Source organism: Malaclemys terrapin, chromosome 12 (genome assembly GCF_027887155.1).
Source record: "Malaclemys terrapin pileata isolate rMalTer1 chromosome 12, rMalTer1.hap1, whole genome shotgun sequence".
Lineage (NCBI taxonomy): Eukaryota > Metazoa > Chordata > Testudines > Emydidae > Malaclemys > Malaclemys terrapin.
The window spans coordinates 2638817-2663574 of NC_071516.1; the positions used below are offsets into that span (position 1 = coordinate 2638817).

The 24758-nt window shown below is 51.0% G+C and overlaps 1 protein-coding gene across 2 annotated transcripts in view; it reads right to left on the reverse strand.

Moving 5' to 3' along the window:
* Positions 1-2379: 2379 nt before the first annotated feature.
* Positions 2380-24758, reverse strand: part of HM13 (histocompatibility minor 13) — a 29350-nt gene continuing 6971 nt past the window's right edge. The window contains exons 4-13 of one of the 2 annotated variants that reach the window (XM_054045764.1): positions 23705-23793; positions 23145-23230; positions 22852-22977; positions 17291-17348; positions 12092-12175; positions 10453-10489; positions 8413-8515; positions 6858-6943; positions 4087-4282; positions 2868-2956 (exon numbers count right to left, since the gene is read on the reverse strand). In XM_054045764.1, the coding sequence (XP_053901739.1) occupies positions 4132-4282; positions 6858-6943; positions 8413-8515; positions 10453-10489; positions 12092-12175; positions 17291-17348; positions 22852-22977; positions 23145-23230; positions 23705-23793 (820 nt within the window). In that variant the 3' untranslated portion in view covers positions 2868-2956; positions 4087-4131. Of the gene's footprint in view, positions 2957-4086; positions 4283-6857; positions 6944-8412; positions 8516-10452; positions 10490-12091; positions 12176-17290; positions 17349-22851; positions 22978-23144; positions 23231-23704; positions 23794-24758 lie in introns of both variants that reach the window. The other variant, XM_054045765.1, reaches the window with a different exon arrangement.

Sequence of the window (24758 nt, forward strand, 5' to 3'; positions counted from 1 at the left end):
CTTTTAAAAACGCCAGCCTGGGCTTTCAGTCCCACGACTCCCACAGCCTGGGCCCTGCCACAACCCATAGCGCTTTTATTTAACCCAACCTTGGGATTAGCACAGGTGCTGGGCAAAAGCAACAGTTCTAGTTAAGGCAGCCTGAGGCTGGCAGTCAGGGGGCTCGAACCCGCAGCAGTGCAGTGACAGAGCAGAACATCCCTTTCCAAGGGAGGGCAGCGAAGCCCTGCGGGCAGCAGCACTGGCACCCCCCTCGGACAGGCCAGGCCTCTCCCAGACACCGCGGCTCTCGCTGATCAGCTTCCCTGCGTGCAGGATCTACGTGGGTACCGAGGAGGCGCCCCCCCCCCACATTCCTGCAACGAATCATTGACCCTGCCCTGCTTCCTTTAGCTAAGGGAGGGAATCGAACAGCTGCTCCCCTGAGTCCTGCAGGGAAAGAACACGACAGGTAACAGCTCCATGCTGCACCAGGCCACACGTCCAAGGCCAAACGCAGAGGTGCCGTAAGAAGGGGTAGAGGAGTCTCTACAGCTCCAGCGGGTAACCGCTTACAATCAGAAGCATCTGACCTTTGCTCCGAACATGTTGAGATCCCTGCAGTTTCCTCTGTCCTGGGGCAAAACTCTCACTCAGCCTGCCGGGGAAACGAAGTTAGCTGGGTCTCCCTACTGGCTAGACAGGGGAAGAGAGTGTCAATTCCTAGAGTTCTCTGCTGCTAGCCTTCCCCTTCCAGAACCACAGCAGGGCAGGCTGGGAAGAGAGGCCCGAGGTCACAGATGTGTGGGACCCATTCAGAGACTGAAGCTTCTCCAGCCCAGAAAGCGATAGGGCCCAGCAGTTTTTAAGGAGACCCTGAGCCACAGCAGTGCCCAAATGCACAGACTGGCAGGAGCAGGGATGGTTTCTATCTCTGTGTTTGTAGGACAATGGGGCCCTGATGCTGATCGGGGTCTCTGGGCACAACCTACAGAAGGCAGAGTCAGACGTGGATTGTCAGCCTCAGTCCCCTTAGCTGAACGTAGGCCTGAACACTGCCTAATTCCTTCGCTCCGGGTCAGGACCCTGGCTATCAGACTGGGGCTCTAAGCCCCAGGCGTTAAAGAGGAGAAGCCTCAGGATTTAGGGCAGGGAATGGATCTGACACGTTTATCTTGTCTCCTCCTTCCGGCCCCCGCCTCTGGGGCATATTTTCTGGCTCCGTTATACTTGGCATAGGACAGGCAACACACAGCAGGCTAGCCCTGATCACCTTCATTTCTCCCTGCCCAGCACCTCTGCTCCTCCCCCCCGCCCTTTCCACCTGCTCTGAGCAGGGACAGGCCCCCAGGGGACCCTCTGTCCTATTCCCCACCCACCTTGCAACGCGAGCTCTAGTGCTTCCTTCTGAGGTAGGTCACGGCTTCTCTTCCATCAGCAGCTGCTGGGTTCGGTTCTTCATGGAAGCAGCAAGCCTTCCACCCCTTGTCCTGCCAGGCAGCAGCACCCCCTGGCAGGTGGATCTCCTCCCCAGAGGTCACAGCAGGTGGCGTTCCCACCATGCAGCTCTCCCTGGCACCGTGGGACCGCCAGCGCCCTGCAAGTCACTAGAAGCGCCAGCAATGCTCTCCCCAGAGACGCTTCACAGGGGCAGGGGACAAAGCGCAAACAGCCACTTCCTCTAGTGCCACTGCCGCTTTGCTATTGGCCAAGGAGGGGTCACGTGATCTAAGCCAAGCCGATCGAGTGGGATTCTCAAAGCCACCTCAGCTGTGGCTCCCCGACTCCCACGAGACGTTAACGGGAGAGGAAGGATGTTAGGGCCCAGGCTGAGACCCAGGGTCAATTCTCTGCTCTGCCACAGACCCCATGTGACCTTGGGCAGGTCGCTGTGTGCCTCAGTTTCCCATCTGTACAATGGGGATAATGGTTCAACTCTGCCCCCTGGGGCTTTGTGCGGATGAGGACAAAGGTGGACTGGCGCTCTGATACGAGGGGAATGGGGGCCAGATGAGTACCTGAGACAGAAATTAATGGGAAACAGGCATCCAACTCCTCCAGGCAGCCAGCCCCACCCTTCCTCTCTGTCAGGGGCCAAGTCAGTCACGTGAGTGTGTAGCAAACAGAGGGAGTGATTGGACAGTTCTCAGAGAAAAGCACTTTCCTAGGCTAAGAGAAAGCGACCCCCCAGCCCACTAGGCAGTGATGCTGGAGGTCACTTTTTAGCTTGAACCTCATCTGCACTCAACACACTCCAGGCAGGACTGCCCCCAGAGCAGGGGCCAGGCGACCCCCGATCCGCTGCCCGGGGGTAACGAGTGTCGTCCCCGCTGGGGCCCAAAGGGAGAGGTGAGCTCCCTCACCCACTTAACAGCAAGGATCAGACCCAGACAGCTCCTCCATCCTTCGAGATGGTTTAATATGAGAGAAAGCGAATCCACAATACAAAATTTAAAAACCAGCCCCTTGGTTTTCCCCCTCCCCTTTTTTCTACCCATTTAGGAGATGACCAAAAAATGAAATAAAAGAAGGGAGCGCAGCTGCCCAAAGCGCTGCGTGGCCGTGGACAGGCCCCAGGTGGAACGTCGGGATGGCAGAAAGACTTCAGACAGAGATTCTCCCATCCCGACACACACACACACAGGCCCCAGGTGGAACGTCGGGATGGCAGAAAGACTTCAGACAGAGATTCTCCCATCCCGACACACACACACACAGGCCCCAGGTGGAACGTCGGGATGGCAGAAAGACTTCAGACAGAGATTCTCCCATCCCGACACACACACGCACACACAACGATGCTGATACACAATTGGTCTTTATCTTTATCCCTTGCGATGGGGCCTGGATCCCAGCCTGGCCCCGACACGCCCATCCTGGCCCAGGCGTGCAAGGTCACTTCTCTTTTTTATCCGTTTCCATCCTTGCGTCTTTGGAGTCCCCAGGCTCCTCCTTTGGCGTGGAATTCTCCTCATAGCTGAGGGCAAGAGAAGGAGAGGACGTTGGGAGTTAAGCAGCTGCACTTCTTAGGAAAGTCAGCGGGTGGGGACGGTGTGGATCAGGACCAAGGGCACTAGCACTGTCGGCCAGCTGCACAGAGAGCGGAGCTTTCCAGCCCGCCCCTAGCAGTGCAGATCACTGGGCTGTACACACTCCACGCAGGTGGGGAGAACAGCTCCCACGGTCACTGCTGTGTTACAGCGCCGGACAGTGGATTCAGCTGAAGTCACTGGGACAGGGGAGGCTGACAACGGCCATCCTGAAGACAACGTAAGATGCACTGTCGTACCTCCCTCCCTCCCCTCCCCAAATATACATTCCAAACCGAGAAGAGAGGATTTCGCCAGGGCAGCAAGGCGCACACGCAGATACACTAACATGCTCCAGTCGGCCCAGTGAGCACGCCCGCCGATGGACACCCGCTCTCGGTCAAGGGACTGAGAATTCAGCTCAAGGCAGCCCTGGCTTGTGTAGGTGGTACATGGATCGGATAGCGCTGGCTCCCAGCGCCACGCAGAACATTCGGACATCCTGAATAAAAGCATTGCCCTTCGACACTGCCCCTCTGTACAACGTGGCATTGGCCTTTTCACCAGGCCAGACGGGCCAGGCTGCGAAGAGCACGTGTGCCTGGGACAAGTGACCTCAGCTAAGCCAGCAGCCGGGGGCAGGCTATTCAGTAAGGCAGATTTGGGCTTCTTCTTTCGGGTGGCTGGCTCTGGCTGTATGAAGGGAGGAGCGTCTGCAGGGGCCGTTCAGGGATTGGTTCCCTGGGGCACCAGAGAACCTGGTAGCAAGGCCTTCAGGCAGACGGTGGAGAGCTGAACACGTGCAATGCTGCCACCCACGCCTTGGACACCTCTGAACTAACGACACCAGGCACTTGATCCCTTGCATTGGGCTCACGAGCTGGTTCAGACTGGGCAAGCAGGTGGCCTGAAGGTGCTCTGGCACTTAGTGTGGGGACCCAGGATGCCATCAGGGGAGGGGCACCAGCTCAAAGGCGGAAAGAGTGAGACCAGCCCATTGCAGCGAGGCAGATGGCCACAGCACAAGCCAGACACCGTGGAGCTGGGAAGGAGTTTGACAGAACTGGAGAGACCCTACCTGGCCAGACAGAGACAGACAAAGAAAGGGCATCAGATGCGATTGCTACATGGCGCTGGGGCTTTGCTGCCGGCGTCGGCGGGGACAGGACAGTTTCTGCTGCATGGAATCGGCAAGGCTGGCCGGAGAACCCGACACGGTTGGGAAGTGGGTAAGTCTTGGTGTGTGTGGCAAGATTTCAGCAGAGGATTCATAGCTGCAGGAAAGACAGGAAGCAGGAAGGGGACAGGGAGGAATGGAATAGAAGGGAAAGAGAAAGAAAGGAATAAGAATTGCTTTGAGTGATAGGTCTGCAAACACTCCGCCCTGCAAAGCCTGCTTGCTGTCTCGTAACCCGCACTTCCGGCCCCAGCACTGGGATGAGCTGGGCGGTTGGGTACTGTATGAGAGCCCGGGGGGCGCGAGCCTACACGAGTGCAGCTGTACGAGGCATGAGGGGCCGAGGTCTATGGCATGGCCGTATCTGCAGTGTGACCACGGAGAGCAAATGGACAGAGCTCAGCAGGAGAATAGAATTGGGCACCAATGCACAGAAGTGCACACAGGGTAGGGCCAGGCCCAGAGGCCTTTGAGAGGCAGCAGACCAGTGCATGCAAAAGCTCTTCCATACAGGTCTAGGCCGGCTGCTGCACTCGCTATCGGATTTCCTGGGATTAATTCAAAGCACAAAGGGAGATGGGAGGTTGGGGACCTGCCTAAGAGGGCTCTGCAGGGACACGAACCCCAGAGAGTTCGCTCCAAGTTGGGTGCCACCTAGCTCTGCTCCAGCCTGCATTCCACCCCCCCTCCCGACCCCATATAGCTAACTGTTCCCCCGGCTTCTTCTCCCATGTCTTCCTGGCTGCCTCGCCAATCCCCTCCGTAGCCAGGCACAGCACCGCCCCCCTCCTCTTAGGGCACTGGTTCTGTGAAGCCCAGCAGTGTGTTTACAACTGCCCGGCCATTGAAAATCCCGCTGCACTGAGCAGCAATTCTACTGTTTGGGCACCTGGTGCCGTCCAAAACCCGTAAGCTCCTCAGAGCAGAGCCACGTCTCCGCGTTCAATACACACTGGAAACCGCAAGGGACTGCGGGCCGAGAGCCCGGGCCCATCCTCAGACTGAGGTGTGCTGCCAGAAGCACAGGTGGCTGATGGAGACGCATGGAGCAGCTCCCCATCTCAAATCACAGACTTTCAGCGCTCACAGGAACACAGGCTGCATCAAAGCAACCTAGGATCCTACACCTGGTGGAATTCCTAGGGTGGGGAGGCTTCCGTCCCTCCAGGCACATGAGCTCTATCAAGTTCCATTTCCTCCTCCAAATACTGGAGCAGTTTCAAGAGATGCTGGACCCCAGAAACCTTCCTAAGACATCCAACCCCCGCGCTCTCTGCAAGACAGCCGACTCCCGGAGATGCAGAATGCTGCGTCCGCCTCCAAGATGCTAGGAGGGTATCGCTCTTTCCTAGCAAGTTAGTTCTAAGGGGGGCTCGCTAACAATTGAGAGTCACACCGGGGTAAGAGCTATACGCGGCGTCCATGCCGGCCCAGCGCTCCGGAACATTAACCCTTCTCGCTCTGCCACACGAGTCCACGAGCTCCTTGCTCAAATACTGCGTGTGCAAGCAGCTTGTCTCTCACCAGAGCCATCTCTAGCACGGGAGGGGATGCTGCAGCAGGCTGGTGAGTCACAGGCGTGTGTGAAAAGTGGCTGCAGGATACCAGGTGCACAGGAAGGATGAAGCCAGAACACACAGTGCCTGCAGCAGCGACTGTCAGAAGCAAACATCAAAGAGCAGGCAGGTGCTGAAGGGACTGGGAAAAGGGGAGAAGTCCCAGCGAAGAGCCACAGTGGGGAAGACGCACAGAAGAATTCCCTGGGCTAGGAGATGGGGAGGGAAAGACTGGTTCCACTGGCATCCAGCAGGTGAATGACAATTTGCCCCTTTACTTTACCACACTTTTGCCCCCATTAATTTCTGACCAATTGTGTGTCAGTCCAGTGGGTTCAGGCCAGCTGCCAGACCTGGAGCCGCAGGCCCCCTCTGAGCAGACAGAGGCCACAATGCAAGGAGCTCGCGTTTCCATGTGCCATGGACTGTCCAAGTTCTCCCGTGACACGTGAGAAGGACGCCAGCTCTGGGGAGGAACTTACAGGGCTCCATTGTGGCTGGGAGGGTGCAGGACCCCCATGGCTGGGACAGGCCAGCCAGAAGGTGCTGGAGCCAGACTGAAGGGCGCCTCCAGTTGCTGGCCAGCAGGGCTAGAAGCGCCCCCTCTGCAGAGCCAGGGGCGGGAGTAGCACAGAGAAGATGGCTACATAGCTAGGACCTGGATGATTAAACTGGCCTGGTGGCACCCGTGATGATGAAGCATGCCATTACCTCTCCAGGCTCCACGGCTGGCCTGGCTCTGCTCCCTTCCCCCAGCGGGCACTGGGTGCTGACGAGCCAGGTGTGCTGGCCCACCCTCTGACTTCACTCCAGCTCATCGGAAGAGTGAGTCAGAGTTCACGGTGCAGAGCGATACCAGAGGCCTCACCTGTGTTCCAGCCCTGGCGCTCCCACACAGCTACCCAGGAGGAGGGTAGGGACCGGGCTAGAGGAGGAACGCTCCAGGGAGACGTGTATGAACACAGATTCGCTCCCTCCACCCGTACACACGCCCACGCGCCCACAGCATGCCCAGATGCACTCGTCCGTTTGCCTGCGCCCCAGCATGGGAACACCTGCACATTTCAGGCACTCCCAGCACTGCTGGCTAGGGAGCCGTGCCAGAGGCGGACTTACCTGAACATTTCGGTTACTTCTCCCTTCACCAAGGCCACGAGGAGAGGGAACCCAATGCAGGCAGGGACCAGATACAGCAGGGCTGGCTGAGGGGGAGGAAAAACTGAGGCAATTACTGCATCCAACAGCCGGAAAAACCAACACAGCCTTCAGCAGAGGCCCTTGGGGAGGAACGGGACTGGCTCGTCTCAGGTTCACGGCTGGTCTCAGTCCCCAGATTATGGACTAAGTCACACATGAGGGAACGCTGGGCACGGCTCAGGGCTAGGGCTCAGTGTCAGATCTTTCCTTTATGCTCCAGAAATCTGTAAGCATCGAGTCTCAACATATCCTGACGCCCAGGTAAGAACGTGACCAGAAGTCCCACACTCTGGCCCAGCACTCCCAGCGCAGAGCACTTCCAGGAAGGGGCAGGTGACACTTTACAGGTGCTGACTTTCTGATAGCCAAGGTCCCGTCTGCTTGTCTAGCACCCACCTGGATGGGGACTAATGATCTGGGGATACGGCCCTGGAGGAGGAGCGGAGAATCCCCAAGTACTGACCACCCCACTGCACCAGGCTAACGGAGTTATGTGCTGAGGGCACAGCGGCTGCCACGCTCGCCCATAGTTTCCACATCTTGTTCATTCCTCCCTCCCCTGCAGGGGGCAGCTGGGAAGCATTGAAACTAGCCGGATATTTCTGCTGCGCTTGCACCTGCTCTTGCGATCCAGAGACGAGCCCAGGAGAACATGCCGATACTCCCCGTTACTAAGGAGCAGGCGGTTCTCAGCGCACAAGCAGAGCTCCCCACTGATGTGATGGAGTCGCAAGGCCAGGCAGAACCACCCCCCTCCTCCAGAAGACAGGAAAGTGCAGTTATACTCAGAGATGCCCACAGCAGGCTCCACCTTTAGTGCCTGGGAATCCCAGAGCCAGTTTGCCCAATTTATAATCGGAGACAATTCATCAATGCACACTTCACCCGGGAGCTGAAAACCCTGCTGGCCTGGCTGCCTCCTGCGTCACCCCTGGCAGGACACACCCTGCAGGAGGATCTTAGCAGAGTTTTGCAGATGCATGAGGCTCTGCTGTGCTAGCAGCAGTGAACAGATAGCACTCTGAGGGGCAGGCCCTAGTAACCTTTGCATTTAATGCAGTCTCTCCTCAGCCAGGTGCTCCACTCTGTTACGAAGCACGCACCCCCAATATGAAAAGGCAAAGCGGAGCGGCTGTGTCTAGCCTCTCAGGGTGGTCACCACACAATCTCAGCTCAGAGATACAGTCTATTCTCTGCCCCCAAAGCAGCACTGTCCCCCTGATTGTAACGCAAGTTCTGACCAAGCTTCCCCAACCTGCTGCTGCACTTGGCTGCCTGAGGCAGAGCGGTAATGGGCAGGGCACAGAAGACAGGGGATTCGCCGCCCTTGATGGCCAGGGACTGCAAACTGTGCAGTGGAAGGCATGTCTTACAGATCCTCACTGCACCAACACAGGGAGAGCTTGTGGCCAAAACTGCAGTTTTGCAGCTCCTTTGATAGCGTGAGGCGAGGCCAGTTGGACAGCAAGCTTACCTGGGCATGTTTGAAGATGTGCATGATGAAGATGGTCAGGCCCAGTCCAAAGATGTATGCCACAAAGCTGGTGTAGAAGTACGTGTGAGTGTTCTTCTTTAAACTACAGGGGAGGGAAAAGAGCAGAATTAACATGTGCCCCAAACCACTCCAGCTTATGGGATTTGCGAGCTTTATCAGGACAGATCTGCAGCTGCCTAGCAATCTAGTGGCAACACATCCACACAGGAGACTGACATCCAGGCTGGCAGAGACCGGCGGCACCATTACTCCTGAACAGCCCTTCTGCCCGTGCTCGGAGTGGTGCAGAGAGGATCTGGTGAGAGCACAGTCCAGTCCTGGAGGGGAGGCTACCATGACACGAGGTCTCTGGAAGGATCCTGGAACCCCCAGTCCTTACCCAATAAAAACACAAAGTGCCCTGCAGTCTTACCCCATTAACATGAGCGAGGAAGCTGCAGTGAGAAGCCCTCCACCAAGGGAGCAGCTCATAGACTCAGACTTTAAGGTCAGAAGGGACCAGTATGATCATCTAGTCTGACCTCCTGCATGATGCAGGCCACAAAAGCTGACCCACCCCCTTTCCCTTGACTCAGCTGTTGAAGTCCCCAAATCCTGTGATTTAAGGACTTCAAGTCGCAGAGAATCCTCCAGCTAGCGACCCCCGCCCCATGCTGCAGAGGAAGGCGAAAAACCTCCAGGGCCTCTGCCAATCTACCCTGGAGGAAAATTCCTTCCCGACCCCAAATATGGCGATCAGTAGAACCCCGAGCATGCAGGCAAGATTCTCCAGCCAGACCCTCATTGACCATTGATACTATTTACCAGTGATGGCACGCTGTTTATTAATTTACTAAAATCACGTTATCCCATCATACCATTCCCTCCATAAACTTATCAAGCTTAATCTTTAAGCCAGAGAGGTCTTTCGCCCCCACGGTTTCCCTCGGAAGGCTGTTCCAGAACTTCACCCCTCTGATGGTTAGAAACCTTCGTCTAATTTCAAGCCTAAACTTCCCCACCGCCAGTTTATAGCCATTCGTTCTTGTGTCCACATTAGTACTGAGCTGAAATAATTCCTCTCCCTCCCTGGTATTTATCCCTCTGATATATTTAAAGAGAGCAATCATATCCCTGTATCACCCTGCACCTATTCCCCGGCTGGGCAGCTGTTTTACTACAGGTCAGGCCGGGGCAGCAGCTGCAGGCAGAAACACCCGCAGCACTTCCAGCCCTGCACGGATCCATGTGGCAAGTGGAGCGTTTGAGGAGGAGTGGGAACCTGAGGGAGGCATGTTCAGTTGCCCATCTTCCAAGTGACGCAAGGTGACCACTGAGAACTAGAGTCCCAGAGGCAGGCCGAACGCCGTGTGGGAAGGCCCTGCTTTCCCTACACATGGGAAAACACAGCCCTGGCAACAAATGCGCACAGACAATCGGTCACATGTCCGGAGAAGTGCTTCTTGTGTGAGCGAGCAACAGGACCACTCCCAACAGCTTCTCACTGGCCTACACCATCGGCAACAGTGACCCTGAGCGCTCCTCTTCCCCGTCTCCATGTGCCCAACCACCCCAGTATTGCTGCCTCACCTCCACTTCTCCCAGCTCCACCACAGCGGTCTCCTCTTGGCTCTTCCTCCAGGCCCAGCCCGTGCGGAATGCTGCTCTCACATGCACAAACGCAGCAGAGTTTCCAGGGTCAAACAACGTGACAGGGCCCAGTCATTTCAGGGTCCAGATCACAAGTGACCACCCCCTGCCCATGGACTTTCCTGGTCCTCACAGACCTGATCTTTCTGGGCTTGTCTAGCACCAGGCTCTTTTCAGTCACAACGATTGTGGCCTTCTCCTTTGTTCTTCTGCTTTCTAGACTAACCCCGTGGCCTCCTGTCAAAGCTTCCCCATCTCAAGGCTCAGTGAGAGACGTCTGGCCACCCTGGCCTTCCTCCTCTAGTTCAGCAAAGCACTCTGGGGCAACTTACACAAATGCAGTGCAAAACAAAGCTGTCCTGTAGACATGCTCCTAGAGGCACAGCTCACCTGATGTCAAAACGCAGCAGCAGAGCAATGAAGATCCCTGAGGGGCAGAAACGCAGAGTTAGAGAAGGGGATGGAAAGATCGCCTATCTGACAGCTGGTGCCGAATGCAGGGATGGGATGATTTTGTACCTGGCCACAACCACAAGCACATTTGGGACCACAGCACCCCCTTGTGGCTGAATTCAATATTGGTTCAGTTCTAGCAAAACAATTCCTGACTCCCTTGGTATTGTAAAGCAGTGGTTCTCAACCAGGGCACATGTACCCTGGGGGTACACGGAGATTTTCCAGGGGGTATGTCAACTCATCTTGGCTACATAAAAAGCCCTAGCGAAGTCAGTACAAACTAAAATTTCATACAATAACTTGTTTATACTGCTCTATATACGGAAATCTAAGTACAGTATTTATAGTCCAATTGATTTTATAATTCTATGGTAACAATGAGAACATCAGCCATTGTTCAGTAATAGTGGCTGTGGCCACTTTTGTATTCTTATGTCTGATTTTGTAAGCAGGTAGTTTTTAAGTGAGGTGTAACTTGGGGGTACGCAAGACAAGTCCCACTCCTGAAAGGGGTACAGGAGTCTGGACAGGTTGAGAGCACTCAACCCCAACCCCTCGCTGCAAAGGGAAACGGCAGGAGGGAGAGGCACTGGAGATCAGGGGAGTAAAATACAGGGGCACTATGCTGGGGTACAGGGCAGAGCAAGCCACAGGAGAGAACGCACCCAAACCCACATGCTCACCCCTCTTCCTTTCAGAAAAGTGGTCCCTAGCCTGGAATTCAAACTGGTGACCAAGTGCTGCTGTCTCCATCACCATGCTGGGCAGCACCCGAGCACATTCCTTAAGGAACACTTCCCTGGCCCTAACGTACCAGGCCGCACACTAGAGCTAGATTACGAGACCAGGCCCAGCACATCTGCAAGCACCACTAGCTGTGCTGTCAGAAGCTCCCCCCTTCAGAGAACACTTTTCAGTCTAAAATGCTTCCCACCAGTTCCTTCCCTAGGGGCCTACGGTAGCAGTCGGGAGGGAAAGGGATCTCCTGAGAGTCCAAACCCTGAGAGGGGGGCGGCAGCAAATCCCTGCATCAGCGCTCCTAAGGAGCACAGCCCAGGCCAGCCAGCCCCAGCTCCCAGCACGGCTGACTTGAGAAGGTCTCCGGCAGCCCCACGCTGTGAGCCTGCAGCAGGCTCTATATCAATGCATACAACGGAGCCATCTGGCGCTAGGACTGGCAATGGCCTTGCTGCAGATCAGCATGGCAAACAAACTCCACAGCTATCATGACAGCTCCAATGCCAACACCTGGCTTCCCTCTACAACCTTTCCCATATGCCTTCCCCTCTCCTTACTCCCTTTCCTACTCCCAGCCTCAGGCTCCCCAAAAGCCAAGGGCTTCTCCAATCTCCCTTTGACAGCCTCCATTCTGGGCTCCCCCCACTTCAGAACCACGAGACCTTGTCCTCATTCAGCTCTTATGCAGAGGATTCCCTGGTTGACCTGTAGCCATTCAGCCGGATTTGTAGTGTACACTCCACACCCAGGCCCCACCAGGCCAGAGTCCAGGGACCAAAATTGTATCCTTGGTCGAGTAACACACGTTCTATTAACACCATCCATTCATCTTTACCTGGAATTACAACATCTCCAAGGCCCAACATGGCAAAGTTGTCAGCCTCCAGCCCCTTCTCCAGCAGATCCTGGGGGAAAACCACTGGAAAAGCAGAGAGGGAGCATTAAAAAGGGGAAGAGCTCAAGTATAAAAGCACAAACCCAAGCTGCTGCTTTGGTTGGAGATTAGCAGCAGGTGTGCATACGTACAGGAATGGAAAAAGGGGAAGGGGAAGGGATAGCTCAGTGGTTTGAGCACTAAACTAAACCCAGGGTTGTGAGTTCACTCCTTGAGGGGGCCACTTAGGGATCTGGGACAAAAATCTGTCTGGGGGTTGGTCCTGCTTTGAGCAGGAGGTTGGACTAGATGATCTCCTGAGGTCCCTTCCAACCCAGATATTTTATTTATAGATTGAGTTTGGAGAGAAAACTCTCATATGAGTTTTCTCTCCAAACTCAATCTATAAATACAATATCTGGGTTGATATTAAAGAATAAAGTGTGTGTGTGAGTGTGTGTGTGTGTGTGTGCACGCGCTCCAAAGTCAATCTATTCTTATTGCCACAAAGCTGCATCAACTTACTGCATATCCCCCCTGCAGGCCCTGGAAAGCAAGGGAACAAGGAGATAAATCATTCAAATCCCATTCACATGCCATGCTTGCCAGACAACACCCATAGCAGGTGAATGGGGGGACATATGTCCCCTCTACATGCAATTCTTCCGTGCATGAAGGCTGGACTCCTCCTGGTGAGCTGGGGAAGCAGAGGTATTAGGACATTCAGAGCTTCCTTTGGTGAAGCTGTCTTGATTGCCCTCATCTCGCAGGCAGCAGTGCTGTGTGGCGCCAACTTGGGGGAAGATCACATTGAGGGGGCAAAGAAAGAGGAAGGTGGGAAGCCTCCAGGCATCCTGCTCTGGGTCCCCCAGCTGGAGAGGAGTCCAATAGGGCTGCTCAGGTGGTTTGCAGAAGCTGCCGTCTCTGGAGAGGAGCCAATAGTTTCAGTTCAAGACACTTCACAAGCTGAGCTGTCCCATCTAGGGTGACATGGTGGGAGGGGCCAGGGAGACAGGAAAGAAGGCAGCGGATGGAGCATCATGAACAGACTATAGCTATCTAGGCCCCCGCGGGCCAAGAGTTCAGAGTGACCCATGCCCGTGACACGACAGGAATGCATGGCAGGGTTGTCTGGAGTGGGTGGGCTGTTTAGCTAAAGGAACCCAAAGAAACAGGCAGTATGGTTCTTTCACTATATGTGAAAGCAGAGAGTCAAATATGGTAAAAATCAGATATGAATCCAACAGTCCCACAGACTCACTACAGACATTCCCTGCGTGACTAATAAGAGCACAGCAGTAGGAATATAGTACCGACCACCTGACCAGGATGGTGATGGTGACTCTAGGGAGATTCAAGAGGCTACAAAAACAGAAACCCCAACAACAACAGGGATTTCAGCTCCCCCCACATTGACTGGGAACACGTCTCCTCAGGACAGGATGCAGAGATAAAATTTCTAGCAACTAGTTCTGGAACCCACAAGGGGAGGGGCAATTCTTGATTTAGTCTTAAGCAGCGCACATGATCCGCTCAGTAATAGGCACCAGAACATCTTTGGAGGGGGGAAAACACCAAAGAAACCCACCACAGCAGCATTTCACTTCCGAAAGAGGAACTACACAAAAGTGATCCGGCTAGTTCGATGGAAATTAAAAAGCCGTCACACGAGTGAAATGCCTGCAAGCTGCATGGAAACTGTTTAAAAGATACTGTAACAGAGGCTCAAAATATATAAAACAAAAACTAAATAAATGAAAACAAAAACAAAACAAAAAAACAGTAAGAGCCAAAACACGCCACCATGGTAAACAATAAAAAGACCTCCTTTAAAAACTGGAAGTCTAATCTTACTGAGGAAAATAGCAAGGAATGTAAACTCTGGCAAGTCAAGCGTAATTAGGCAGGCCAAAAAATAATTCGAAAAGCAACTAGCAAAAGAGAGAGACAAACTAACAGGAAATTTTTGTAAGTACATCAGAGGCAATAAGTCTGCCAAGCAACCAGTGGGGCCAGTGGACGATCAGAGTACTGACGGAGCACTCAAGGAAGCCAAGGCCTTTGCAGAGAAGCTAAATGAATCCTTTGCATCGGTCTTCACTGCCAAAGGTGCGAGGGAGATTCCCCCACGTGAGCCATTCTTTTTAGGTGACAAATCTGAGGAACTGTCCCAGGTGGGGGTGTCACTAAAGGAGGTTTTGGAACAAACTGATAAATTAAACAGTCATAAGTCACCAGGACCAGATGGCATTCACCCAAGAGTTCTGAAATAATTCAAAGGTGAAACTGCAGAACTACTAATTGTGGTACATAATGTATTATTTAAATCAGCCTCTGTACCAGATGTCTGGAGGATAGCTTATGTCACGCCTATTTTTTTAAAAAGGCTCCAGCAGCAATCCTGGCAATTACAGACCAGATGAGTCTAACTTCAATACCAGGCAAATTGATTGCAACTATAGTAAAGAACAGAATGATTAGACACAGAGATGAACACAATATGTTGGGAAAGAGTTAACACAGCTTTTGTAAAGAAAAATCCTGCCTCAATCAATTCGAATTCTTTGAGCAGGTCAAACTTGTGGAAAGGGTGATCCAGGGGATATAGTATACTTGGACCTTTAGGAAGCCTTTGACAAGGTCCCTCACCAAAGGCTCTTAAGCAAAGTAAGCGGTCATGGGATAAGAGGGATGGTCCTCATGGACCAGTAGCTGGTTAAAAGAGAGGAAACAAAGGGTAGGAATAAATAGTCAGTTTTCACAGAGGAGAGAGGTAAATAGCCAGGTCCGCCCAAGGATCTGTACTGGGACCAGTGATGTTCAACATATTCATAAATGATCTGGAAAAAGGGGTAAACTGGGAGATGGCAAAGTTTGCAGCTAATACAAAACTAGTCAAGATAGGGAAGTCCAAAGCAGACTGAGAAGAGTTACAAAGGGATCTCACTAAACCGGGTGACCAGGCAAGAAAATGGCAGATGAAATTCAATGTTGATAAGTACAAAGTCATGCACATTGGAAAACAATCCCATACATACAAAATGATGGGCTCTAAATTAACTGTTGCCACAGAAGAAAGATCTTGGAGTCATTGTGGATAGTTCTCTGAAAGCATCTGCTCAATGTGCAGTGGCAGTCAAAAAAGCTACCAATGTTAGGAACCATTAGGAAAGGGATAGACAAGACAGAAAATATCATGCCACTATATAAATCCATGGTATGTCCACACCTTGAATACTGCGTGCAGTTCTGGTCACCCCATCTCAAAAAAGATGTATTCGAACTGGAAAAGGAGAAGGGGCAACAAAAATGATTAGGAGTATGGAACAGCTTCCATATGAGGAGAGATTAAAAAGACTGGGACTGTTCATCTTGGAAAAGAGATGGGGGGGATATGATATAGGTCTATAAAATCTTGAATGGTGTGGAGAAAGTGAATAAGGAAGTGTTAGTTACTCATTCACATAACACAAGAACCTGTGGTCACCCAGTGAAATTAATAGGCATTAAGTTTAAAACATACATGAGGAAGTACTTCTTCATATAACACAAAGTCAACCTGTGGAACTCCTTGCCAGGGGATACAGTGAAGGCCAAAGTATTACTGGGTTCAAAAAGGAATTAGATACATTCATGGAGGATGGGTCCATCAATGGCTATTAGCCAAGATGGTCAGGGATACAACCCATGTTCTGAGTGTCTCTAAACCTCTTACTTCTAAAAGCTGGGGCTGGACAACAGGAGATGATCACTCGATAAATTGCCCTGTTCTGTTCGCTCCCTCTTTAGCATCTGGCATTGTCCACTGTCGAAAGATAGGATACTGGGCTAGATGGACCATTGGTCTGAGCCAGTATAGCCGTTATGATGTTCAAAAGTGTTTCCTTTACTTTCTAGAACGATTAGCTGGGAGATTCCATTGTTCCCTGGAGAGTTACTAAGCCAAATCTGGAGACTAAGAGGGATTCTATGAGCCAGCAGTGTGTCCTTGTTGCCAAGAAGGCTAACAGCATATTGGGCTGCATTAGTAGGAGCATTGCCAGCAGATCGAGGGAAGTGATTATTCCCCTCTATTCAGCACTGGTGAGCTACATCTGGAGTACTGCGTCCAGTTTTGGGCCCCCCAATATAGAAAGGATGTGGACAAATTGGAGAGAGTCCAGCAGAAGGCAATGAAAATGATTAGGGGGCTGGGGCACATGACTTACAAGGAGAGGCTGAGGGAACTGGGCTTATTTAATCTGCAGAAGAGAAGAGTGTGGGGGGGGGGGGGGGGAGAATGATAGCAGCCTTCAACTACCTGAAGGGGGGTTCCAAAGAGGAACAAGGAGCAATGGTCTCAAGTTGCAGTGGGGGAGGTCTAGGTTGGATATTAGGAAAAACCTTTTCACTAGGAGGGTGGTGAAGCACTGGAATGGGTTACCTAGGGAGGTGGTGGAATCTCCATCCTTAGAGGTTTTTAAGGCCTGACTTGACAAAGCCCTGGCTGGGATGATTTAGTTGGGAATTGGTCCTGCTTTGAGCAGGGGGTTGGACTAGATGACCTCCTGAGGTCTCTTCCAACCCTGATATTCTATGATTCTATTCCAGCTTTACATGCAAATCCCCACGTAGCCTGAACTGGGGAGCGGCTACCAACACCCCAGAATACTGCAGATTCCATGGCTTCAGGTGCCTTTCAGATCGCGTGTCTGATGCACCTGCCTTGTTCAGTGGCTGTAAAAACTCACTTCACACGTCTGAGGTGACCCTGAGTTCCCATGATTTCCACCTTAAAGGCTTTGTATTGACCCCCTTCACTGGCTGGGCCAGGTCTCTGCAGATATTCCCGCCCCATCATCAGAGACCTGAATGCCCACATCCAATGCTACCCTGCCTGGCAGGTGTATTGTACTTCATGGCGTGCCAGTGACAGGACACGCCGAAAAGACCTATACCGAGCAAATGGCCGCGAGAGGATCCAAATTCCTCATGGGCAGAGTGCAAGCAGGAGTAGGATTACAACCCTGAGGGAGGGAGCCCAGGAAAGAATCCACTCATGGACAGGGGCACGCACAATAGAATGTAAAACGAGTCAGGTGGAGCACAGAGCCCAGGCAGTGAGGGTGATGGGCAGGAGACAGGACAGGTCCTCTCAGGAAGCAGGAAAGATCTACTCACGTTTTATTGGTGCCTCAAACGATTTGGCAACAGTCACCATCACGTTGGTGCCAAAAACCTAGGAGCAAACAACAGTCCCAAGTGAAACCATAGGCCCAAGTAATAACGAAAAGTCATTCCACTATAGCTGCGTAGCTGCAGCTACCGCCACCAGAGCCAGTTGTGGTCACAGCAGAGACCAAGCTCCCGCCAGTCACAGAATCACACTATTCATTTTCTACCGATTCACATTCGTTGACTGTGAAGCCAGAGTAACAGGAGTGCAGCAATTCTCCCAAAAGAGCCATATTTCTGGAGTTTAAAGTACTCGCTCTCCACACACCCACATCATATCTTGTTTGAAAGATTATTTTAGGTACGTTTAGATGAAGTATTATGTGGGACTGTCAAGTGGTGCCATAAGATTGCACACAAGGTGAAACAATGGTACACAAAACGAGAGTCATTGTTTTTGCACTGTTCCAGAAACACTAACGTGACGATGACTGGAGTTTTTACTGTTGAAATTAATTTCAACACCTTGTTGCGGTGTTTATTGGTGAAAATTACCAAACAACAATGTATTAAAAGATCTGTATTGGTTTTGCATGGGTGTTTTTCCCAGAAATTATGCCATTCAGCACGTGGCAAATGTGATGAATATCAACATTTTGCAATACAGTAACATGAACAGTTTTCACATCACGTGAGATACTTTGACAATTAAGAATACAAGTGATTAGAATAGATTTCCTATATTTTTAATTGAAATTTGCTGACCAGACCAGTTTCGCACTGAAGGTTGTGAACCAGTAACAGTAGATCGCATGCTCCTAGCTTGCCCTGCACGGTGGGTAGATATAAATGTACGTGGATTCCTAATGTAATGCTTTTCCCTTTGTAAATACAACATCGCATTTAGTCTGCCTGGTAGAAGGTTTTTAATTTGAAGTTGCCTATGCATGTAGTACTAGCCTTTGAAATATTCTAGAAACTCGCTTTTTAATCCAGTGACACTTTATGCCCAGATCAGTGTTGGTGTTAAAGATGACAATACACAGCTCCATATCATGAATACGCAAAAGCTTTGAGAGAAAAGTGGCCTAACAAGAAGTAGTGAAGACAAACCCCACAAACCCCTTTCCTCGGCACTGAAGGGAGATGAAGAGCATGTTACAGCGCTTACCAATCACATGAGCAATAATATAACAAACCCACTTGACCCTGTATCACATCTAGAGCAACATTTCTCAAATGTGGCCACTAGGGGCTTTTCTTGCGGTCACAGCTTCTTGGGTGGTGATTTGGGGGGTAGGGAGGAAAGGAGCAGCCCCTCTTCTGGGGCTGCCAGGAGGGGTTGGGGCTTGCCCCCCAGAGCCACAAACACTGGAGGAGCAGACATCCGGCGTGAGTTGCCCATCTTCCCAGTGCAGTGGGGCTCAGGCTTCTGGCTTCAGCCCTGGCTTGGCAGGTGGCAGGCTCCGGCCACAGGCTCTGACTGTGAGGCTTTGGTTACTCAGCAGTAGGCTCCATCCCTTGGCCACAGGACTCCATCCCCAGACTCACCACCCCATCATCGCCCCTGCTGCCTTCCCTGCCCACTTCCCCATCCAAGCCTTAATTTGTTCCCCGGCTTGCCAGGGCTGAATAAGTGTGCTGTGAAAAGTGATATTTGTATATTTGTTAATATCAGTTTTCACTGCCTCTTAGCCAGCTAACAAGTCTGTTAATATCATTTTTCACAGCAACAAACATACAAATATCACTTTTCACAGAAGCAGACTTACTAGCTAGCAAGTCTAAAAAATGTAGTGAAAAAAGCAAAAGAAACAATAATAAAAAAAGACAAGAACATGCAAAGCACCTTATTTGTGTTTCTAGTCTGTTTAGGTCCAGTAAAGAACAGAGACAACTGTACATTATTTTTATTAAGTCTGCAAAAAAAATGTACATAATAAATTAGAATGATTTGGACATAGACATGTGCATATTTGTTTTTCCTAAAGTTGATTAAGTATTTTAGGAAAAATTGTCAAGCGGCCAACAGCCAGAGTTGGTGGCCGCACTCTGAAGCACCGAAATTTTTTTTTGCGAGAACACCTGCTCTAGAGGTGCTTACCAACATAGCTACCGGACTACATGTAACAACACATGTACAAGAGTCTCTACTGAAAACAGCAGATGTTGGTGAAGAACAAACAGATTCATGAGAGGTGCACTTGATTCTAATGCGACCCGTAGCTTCTTCAGCCCAGTCAAGAAATCTGGCATCAAAACATTTGCTGACGTGGCCCAATAGGACCTGTACCTATGTCCCTCTTCCACGCTGATACAATGAGAAGAACAGACAAAGATGAATTAGGACATCAACTGGAAGCTCAAGATGGAAGAATCAATAAGCTAAGAGCATGCAACAGAGAAGCCACAGTGTCCATCAGAAGTGTCATGGCTGCGATAGAAATGATGGCACATGGCAATTCCACACCTTCGATGAACTGGCTGCTGAGTACTTGAGGCAGGTCCAAAAAGGATTTGACAAAGCTAATTCTGCCATTGAAGTCTTTGACAGATACAACAGTAACTCAGTGAAAACTGCAGAAAGACAACACCGGACAGGATCGAAGGAGGGATGCAAGAAAGAGCAGGTGATTGACGGATGCCCTGTGCCTCCAAGGAAGAAGTTTCTAAGGCCTCGTCTACACTACAAAGTTTTGTCGGCAAAAGTTAATCCGCTTTAATTAAAATCACTGTTGCATGCCCTCACTAGCTCCTTGTGTCGGCAGAGTGCATCCACACTAACAGCGCTCGCATGCACACAGAGAGCAGTGCACTATGGGTAGCTATCCCACCGTGCAAGAGGCCGCAGGGTGCTTTGGGAAGGGTTTGCAATGCCTCAGTAGATTGTCAGCCGCTTTTTCAACTGAAGTGGGGGGCGGGGGAGAGAAGAGTGGTATGTCTGTGACGGGGAAGACAGCAGGCTGACCCACCTATCCAGAGGCAGGGGGAGAGGGACACCTCCCTGGCTCTCCCCGGAGTCCGCACAGCAGTCTCTCCTGACAGCCCGCTCTGCCTGCGGCTCTGATTCCCTGAGCTCTCCCACAGCCTCCTCAGCTGCCGGGAGCCATCCCGAGCAGCTCTGTAGCTCTCCGTGCTGAGAAATGGCAAACCAGCAGCCTAGTGCCGGGCAGAACAGGAGCCTTTGTTCCCCAAACGGAGCAGCACACTGGGCTGTCGGATACTTCCTGGAGCTTCGAAAGGGGAGGGGGACATGCCTGCAGGGTAGGAGAGATCAAAACAGTGAGCGGAGCAGTCCCAGCGGGCATTGTGGGATATAGATGGAAGCCAGTTATGTCGACAAAACAAACAGCAGTGTCTACCCTGACACTTTGTTGCTTTAACTTTGTCGCAAAAAGCTTTATACCTCTCGTTGAGGTGGTTTTATATGGTCGGCAAAACGGCAGAGTTTTGCCACCAAAAGTAGCTTTGTAGTGTGTCCCCCTCCCGTTTTGTCGGCAAAAAGCAGCTTCTGCAGACAAAACTTTGTAGTCTAGACAAGGCCTAAATGTGGCATCCAGCACATTTCACACTTGTGAAATTCCTCTGACTAGATGGTTCGTGCACCCTCGGGTATATTTTGAAACACCCCTCCTGGCTGGAGATTTTTCCAGTAGCACTTGCTCTTCACTACTTTCCGAAAATGGAACAGAGCAAGAAACACGTGGATTGAAACCCTCAATTACCAGCACAACTGACAAGTGTTGCACTTCATACTTGTGCGTGCAATTTGTGATGCACTCATTCCTGACTTCCACAACATACCTCCTGCTGTACCGGCATTAACAGGATGTAGCTGTGTCATTCCTATTTGGTGTTCAGGAAAAAAAATCCGTGCTTAATGTTGTTAAAACAAAGACAGCTTCCTGCTTCCGGGAGAGAGGGCAGACAAGCCAGGGTGTCTGCAGCAAGGAAGTTGGTGGCAGTGCTGTCTGAGTGAGAAAGGAAAGACGACCCACAGATCTGAATTGCTTGTACCTGAATCTAGCCATCAAAAAGGACAAGTCACTGGTCAAACGCCCACCATGTGAGGACAGTTTTGAAGTGCATGCCAAAAGAGAATCTTGGCAAACAAAGATTTGGATGTCCTTGCACACAGGTAAACCAGACAGCGGATCACCAGTGCAACATGGATGGAAAAATGTGGATGATGAATTACTTCCTGTATTCTTCAAGGGCCTGTTGGCATCTGAGTTTCTACAAGACCTTCTTTGTGCCTGTACCAATAGGGGTTGCTGCATAACTATACAAGTTTAAAGGGTAAAACAAAATCTAATAGATGATGACCTCAAAGCATCACAACAACAATACAGAGAGACATTAAACTAACAGAAGTGAATGCAAATATTGAAAGTGGTCATTAACGTGATGGTGTCAGTTTATCCCTGTTTCTACGGTAACGGCACCACTTGACAGCTCCATATCATACCTCATCCTAAAGTAGACCTCATAAGGTTCCAAATGATGTGTGATGTGCATGTGTAGAGAGGATACATTAAGTCGACCAAATTGATGGTGCCTGCCATTCACATGAAGGCATTTCTGCAAAACTACAAACTGCTGACTTGGCCGCAATCAGCAGACTATGCAGAGTTTGTGTCTGGAAGCTTAAAACAGGACTGAATTCAATAGGAAGTCTAACAATTGCTTCTGACAACTGTATTTTGCTCTGTGGCCATCTATTTTTATTGTATTATCTGGAGGAATGTGTCCATTTTAAATATTGACATCTTTTTGCAGGACTGACTGAACACGTGTTTGTCAGGCCTCTTCAATTCCTGGTCATTTCATGGCATCTAGTTTAAATTAAGCCGACTGTAGATCTATAAATCAGAGGCCAACTAGTTCCTGGCTAGTGAGAGCCAAGAGTTAGCACAGAGAGACAAGAGCATGACAGAATGGTGCAATCACTGTTAGAATGTCTATTATAATCAAGGAGTGAGGTCAGAAAGCTCTAGCTAGGACCAAGGAGAGGACAGTATCCAGAGGGACCTTCCAGCAGACTGGCCCTTGAAGCAGCCACAAGGACTAAGGAAAATCTTTAACAAACATTCTAGCAAAACTTCACACCAACATTACAAGAGGGACCTGTAGCATGTTCAGTAAAATATTTATCTTCTCCTTATTGTAAAATCATCACCTTGGATCCCAAATTGTGAATGACTCTCACTGAACTACAACGTGACTGTTTAACGCTGAAGAGACACATGAAATCAAGCAGCAAGGACAAGTCCTTTGTACAGAGCCAGGAAGTCTGGCTGGAGACGGCTTGTAGGCACAGCATGATAATCAGCTGAGAAAACCAGATCTACTAGAGCAAACAGACAGCAGTGCTGGTGCCAACTGCACCCCCTTGCTTTTGGGCAGAGGAGAAAGTGTACACCCGATTGTAGTCATGGTTTCCAATAGTCCCTCCTTTCCCAAAATTAGCATGACATCATATACGGCCAACTCTGCCAGAAAACCCACAGAACAGGGGTGGTGTGATACTGCTCCTCCTCCAACGCCCACGAGCCGCGCCTGCTTACCCAGAACACATCGTAGATGAAGAGGCCCCCGAGCAGGATGCATCCTGTGCTGACGTTGTTCAAATGCAGGAGCTCCACGCCGTTGAGAGAGAACGCCAGTCCAAAGAGATTGTTTGCAATCCAGTGCTAAGGGCCAAACACAACAGGAAGATGGATCTGGTTCAGCACAGCTAGCGGCACAAACTGACTATTCCTCACAAGCAAATTACCAAGAGACTCCCAAGTTTGATCTAGGGCTGTTCCTCCCCCTTCCTAGTTTGAATATCCCACTGCTGCTTTGTTCCCTTTCTTACCTTCCTCAGCAGGTACCAGACTCCAACGACACTGCTCATGGCCAAGCAAACAAGGTCCTTGGAATCAAACTCATAATTCACTATTTCTGTAACAAACATAACAGCATGATTCCAGCTAGCCCGCACAACTCCTCCTCCCACTCACACAGGCAGAGCAGTGACTAGTGTATATAGAGCAGGTGAGCAACACAGGACCACCGTGGCAACTTTCCCAAACGAGTGTCGGAGTGACACTGCACGTGCAAGTGGCCAATTCTACAGTAACCCCATTCAAGTTAGGTGTGCACTGGGAGCTGACCTTGGAAAATCCAGACCTTTCCTTTCAACCAGGCCACTCTTCCTCAGCAGATTGTCTTGCTGCCAGGAAGGACACTGAACTCAGGGTACATCCGAACAGGCCCGAGCAGCATGGAGTGGGGAATGAGAGGCAGAGAGTCCAAAATATTTTGATTCAATGAAGAGTTGAAAATTGACAAGCTGAGAGAGTGAGAGCACATGAAGCAGGACACAAAAAGGTAGAACAATTAAGTCCCAAGAGAAAGCAGGCAAAATAGACATACCTTCCTTGTTTTCCCCTGAGCCCTGGGTGAAGAGAAGCTGGTACTGTTTGCTGGGGAAGTTAGCCGGGAAGAATTTGTTCATGATGGGGCTGAAATAGAGATGGAGAGAAGGTCAATCCTGCAGAAGCACCTGTGAATTCAATGCACTTCCCTAGCACCTCCAGGATGACTGCAAATCCCATTACAAACCTCAAGTCCCAACACCTCTGCCCTATCCCCACTGTACAGATGGGGAAACTCAAGTACAGAACGAAGTGACTTGCTGAATGTTCCCGAGATAGTGGCACAGCCAGGGCTGTGACGGTCACCAGGCGCTAACCAGCAGTAGACAGTCTTTGTAGGGTTATAGGCAGTATTCAAACCAATTTGTAGGGGGGGCCTGCAGGGGACCATTGCTGGGTATATTTTGGAAGCATGCCAACTTGGTGCAATTGGCTGCATTCCAATGCTTTCCAGAGTCGCCCATGACAGGGCTGGCTTAGCATTAGCCAGAGAGAAAGGGGAGCTCCACTGGAGGCAGAGAAGCCTAACCCCAATTCTGCTAGTGCTCAGGAGTGATAGTTCTCATTTCCCATCCATTACACCTCCTAACGCCGCGAGGTTGGGGTTCACTCTGGATTGCTCTCTGGATGTTTCTAGTGTAACTTGCTGCAGCATCCCACGAGTCTCCTGGATCAGAGACTGGCAGTGGAGAGACCCATTCGAAGCCTGACACCAGCAATACCTTCTCAGGCAGTAACTAACGTGTTTGGGTCAGCACCTCTAGAGAGAAAAAGGCAAAACACCATAATCCAAACGCCCGGGGAAAGTTATCCCTGTCCCCAAAGCCCACAACCTCCTGGGTTTGCGGGGACCAGTGAAACCAATATCAGAAGTCAGAGGGGTCCACGTTGGGTTCAAAATCCTGTAATCTAAAAGAAGGCATTTCCCTCCTCCCCACACCACCCCCCAAAGGCCCCAAACAGCTCAGGAAACAGGAAGTTGATTTCTCTCCCCCCCCCCCCAATAACTTGACCTTTCTAGAAAAGCTCAGATGAGATTGCAACATCCAAGA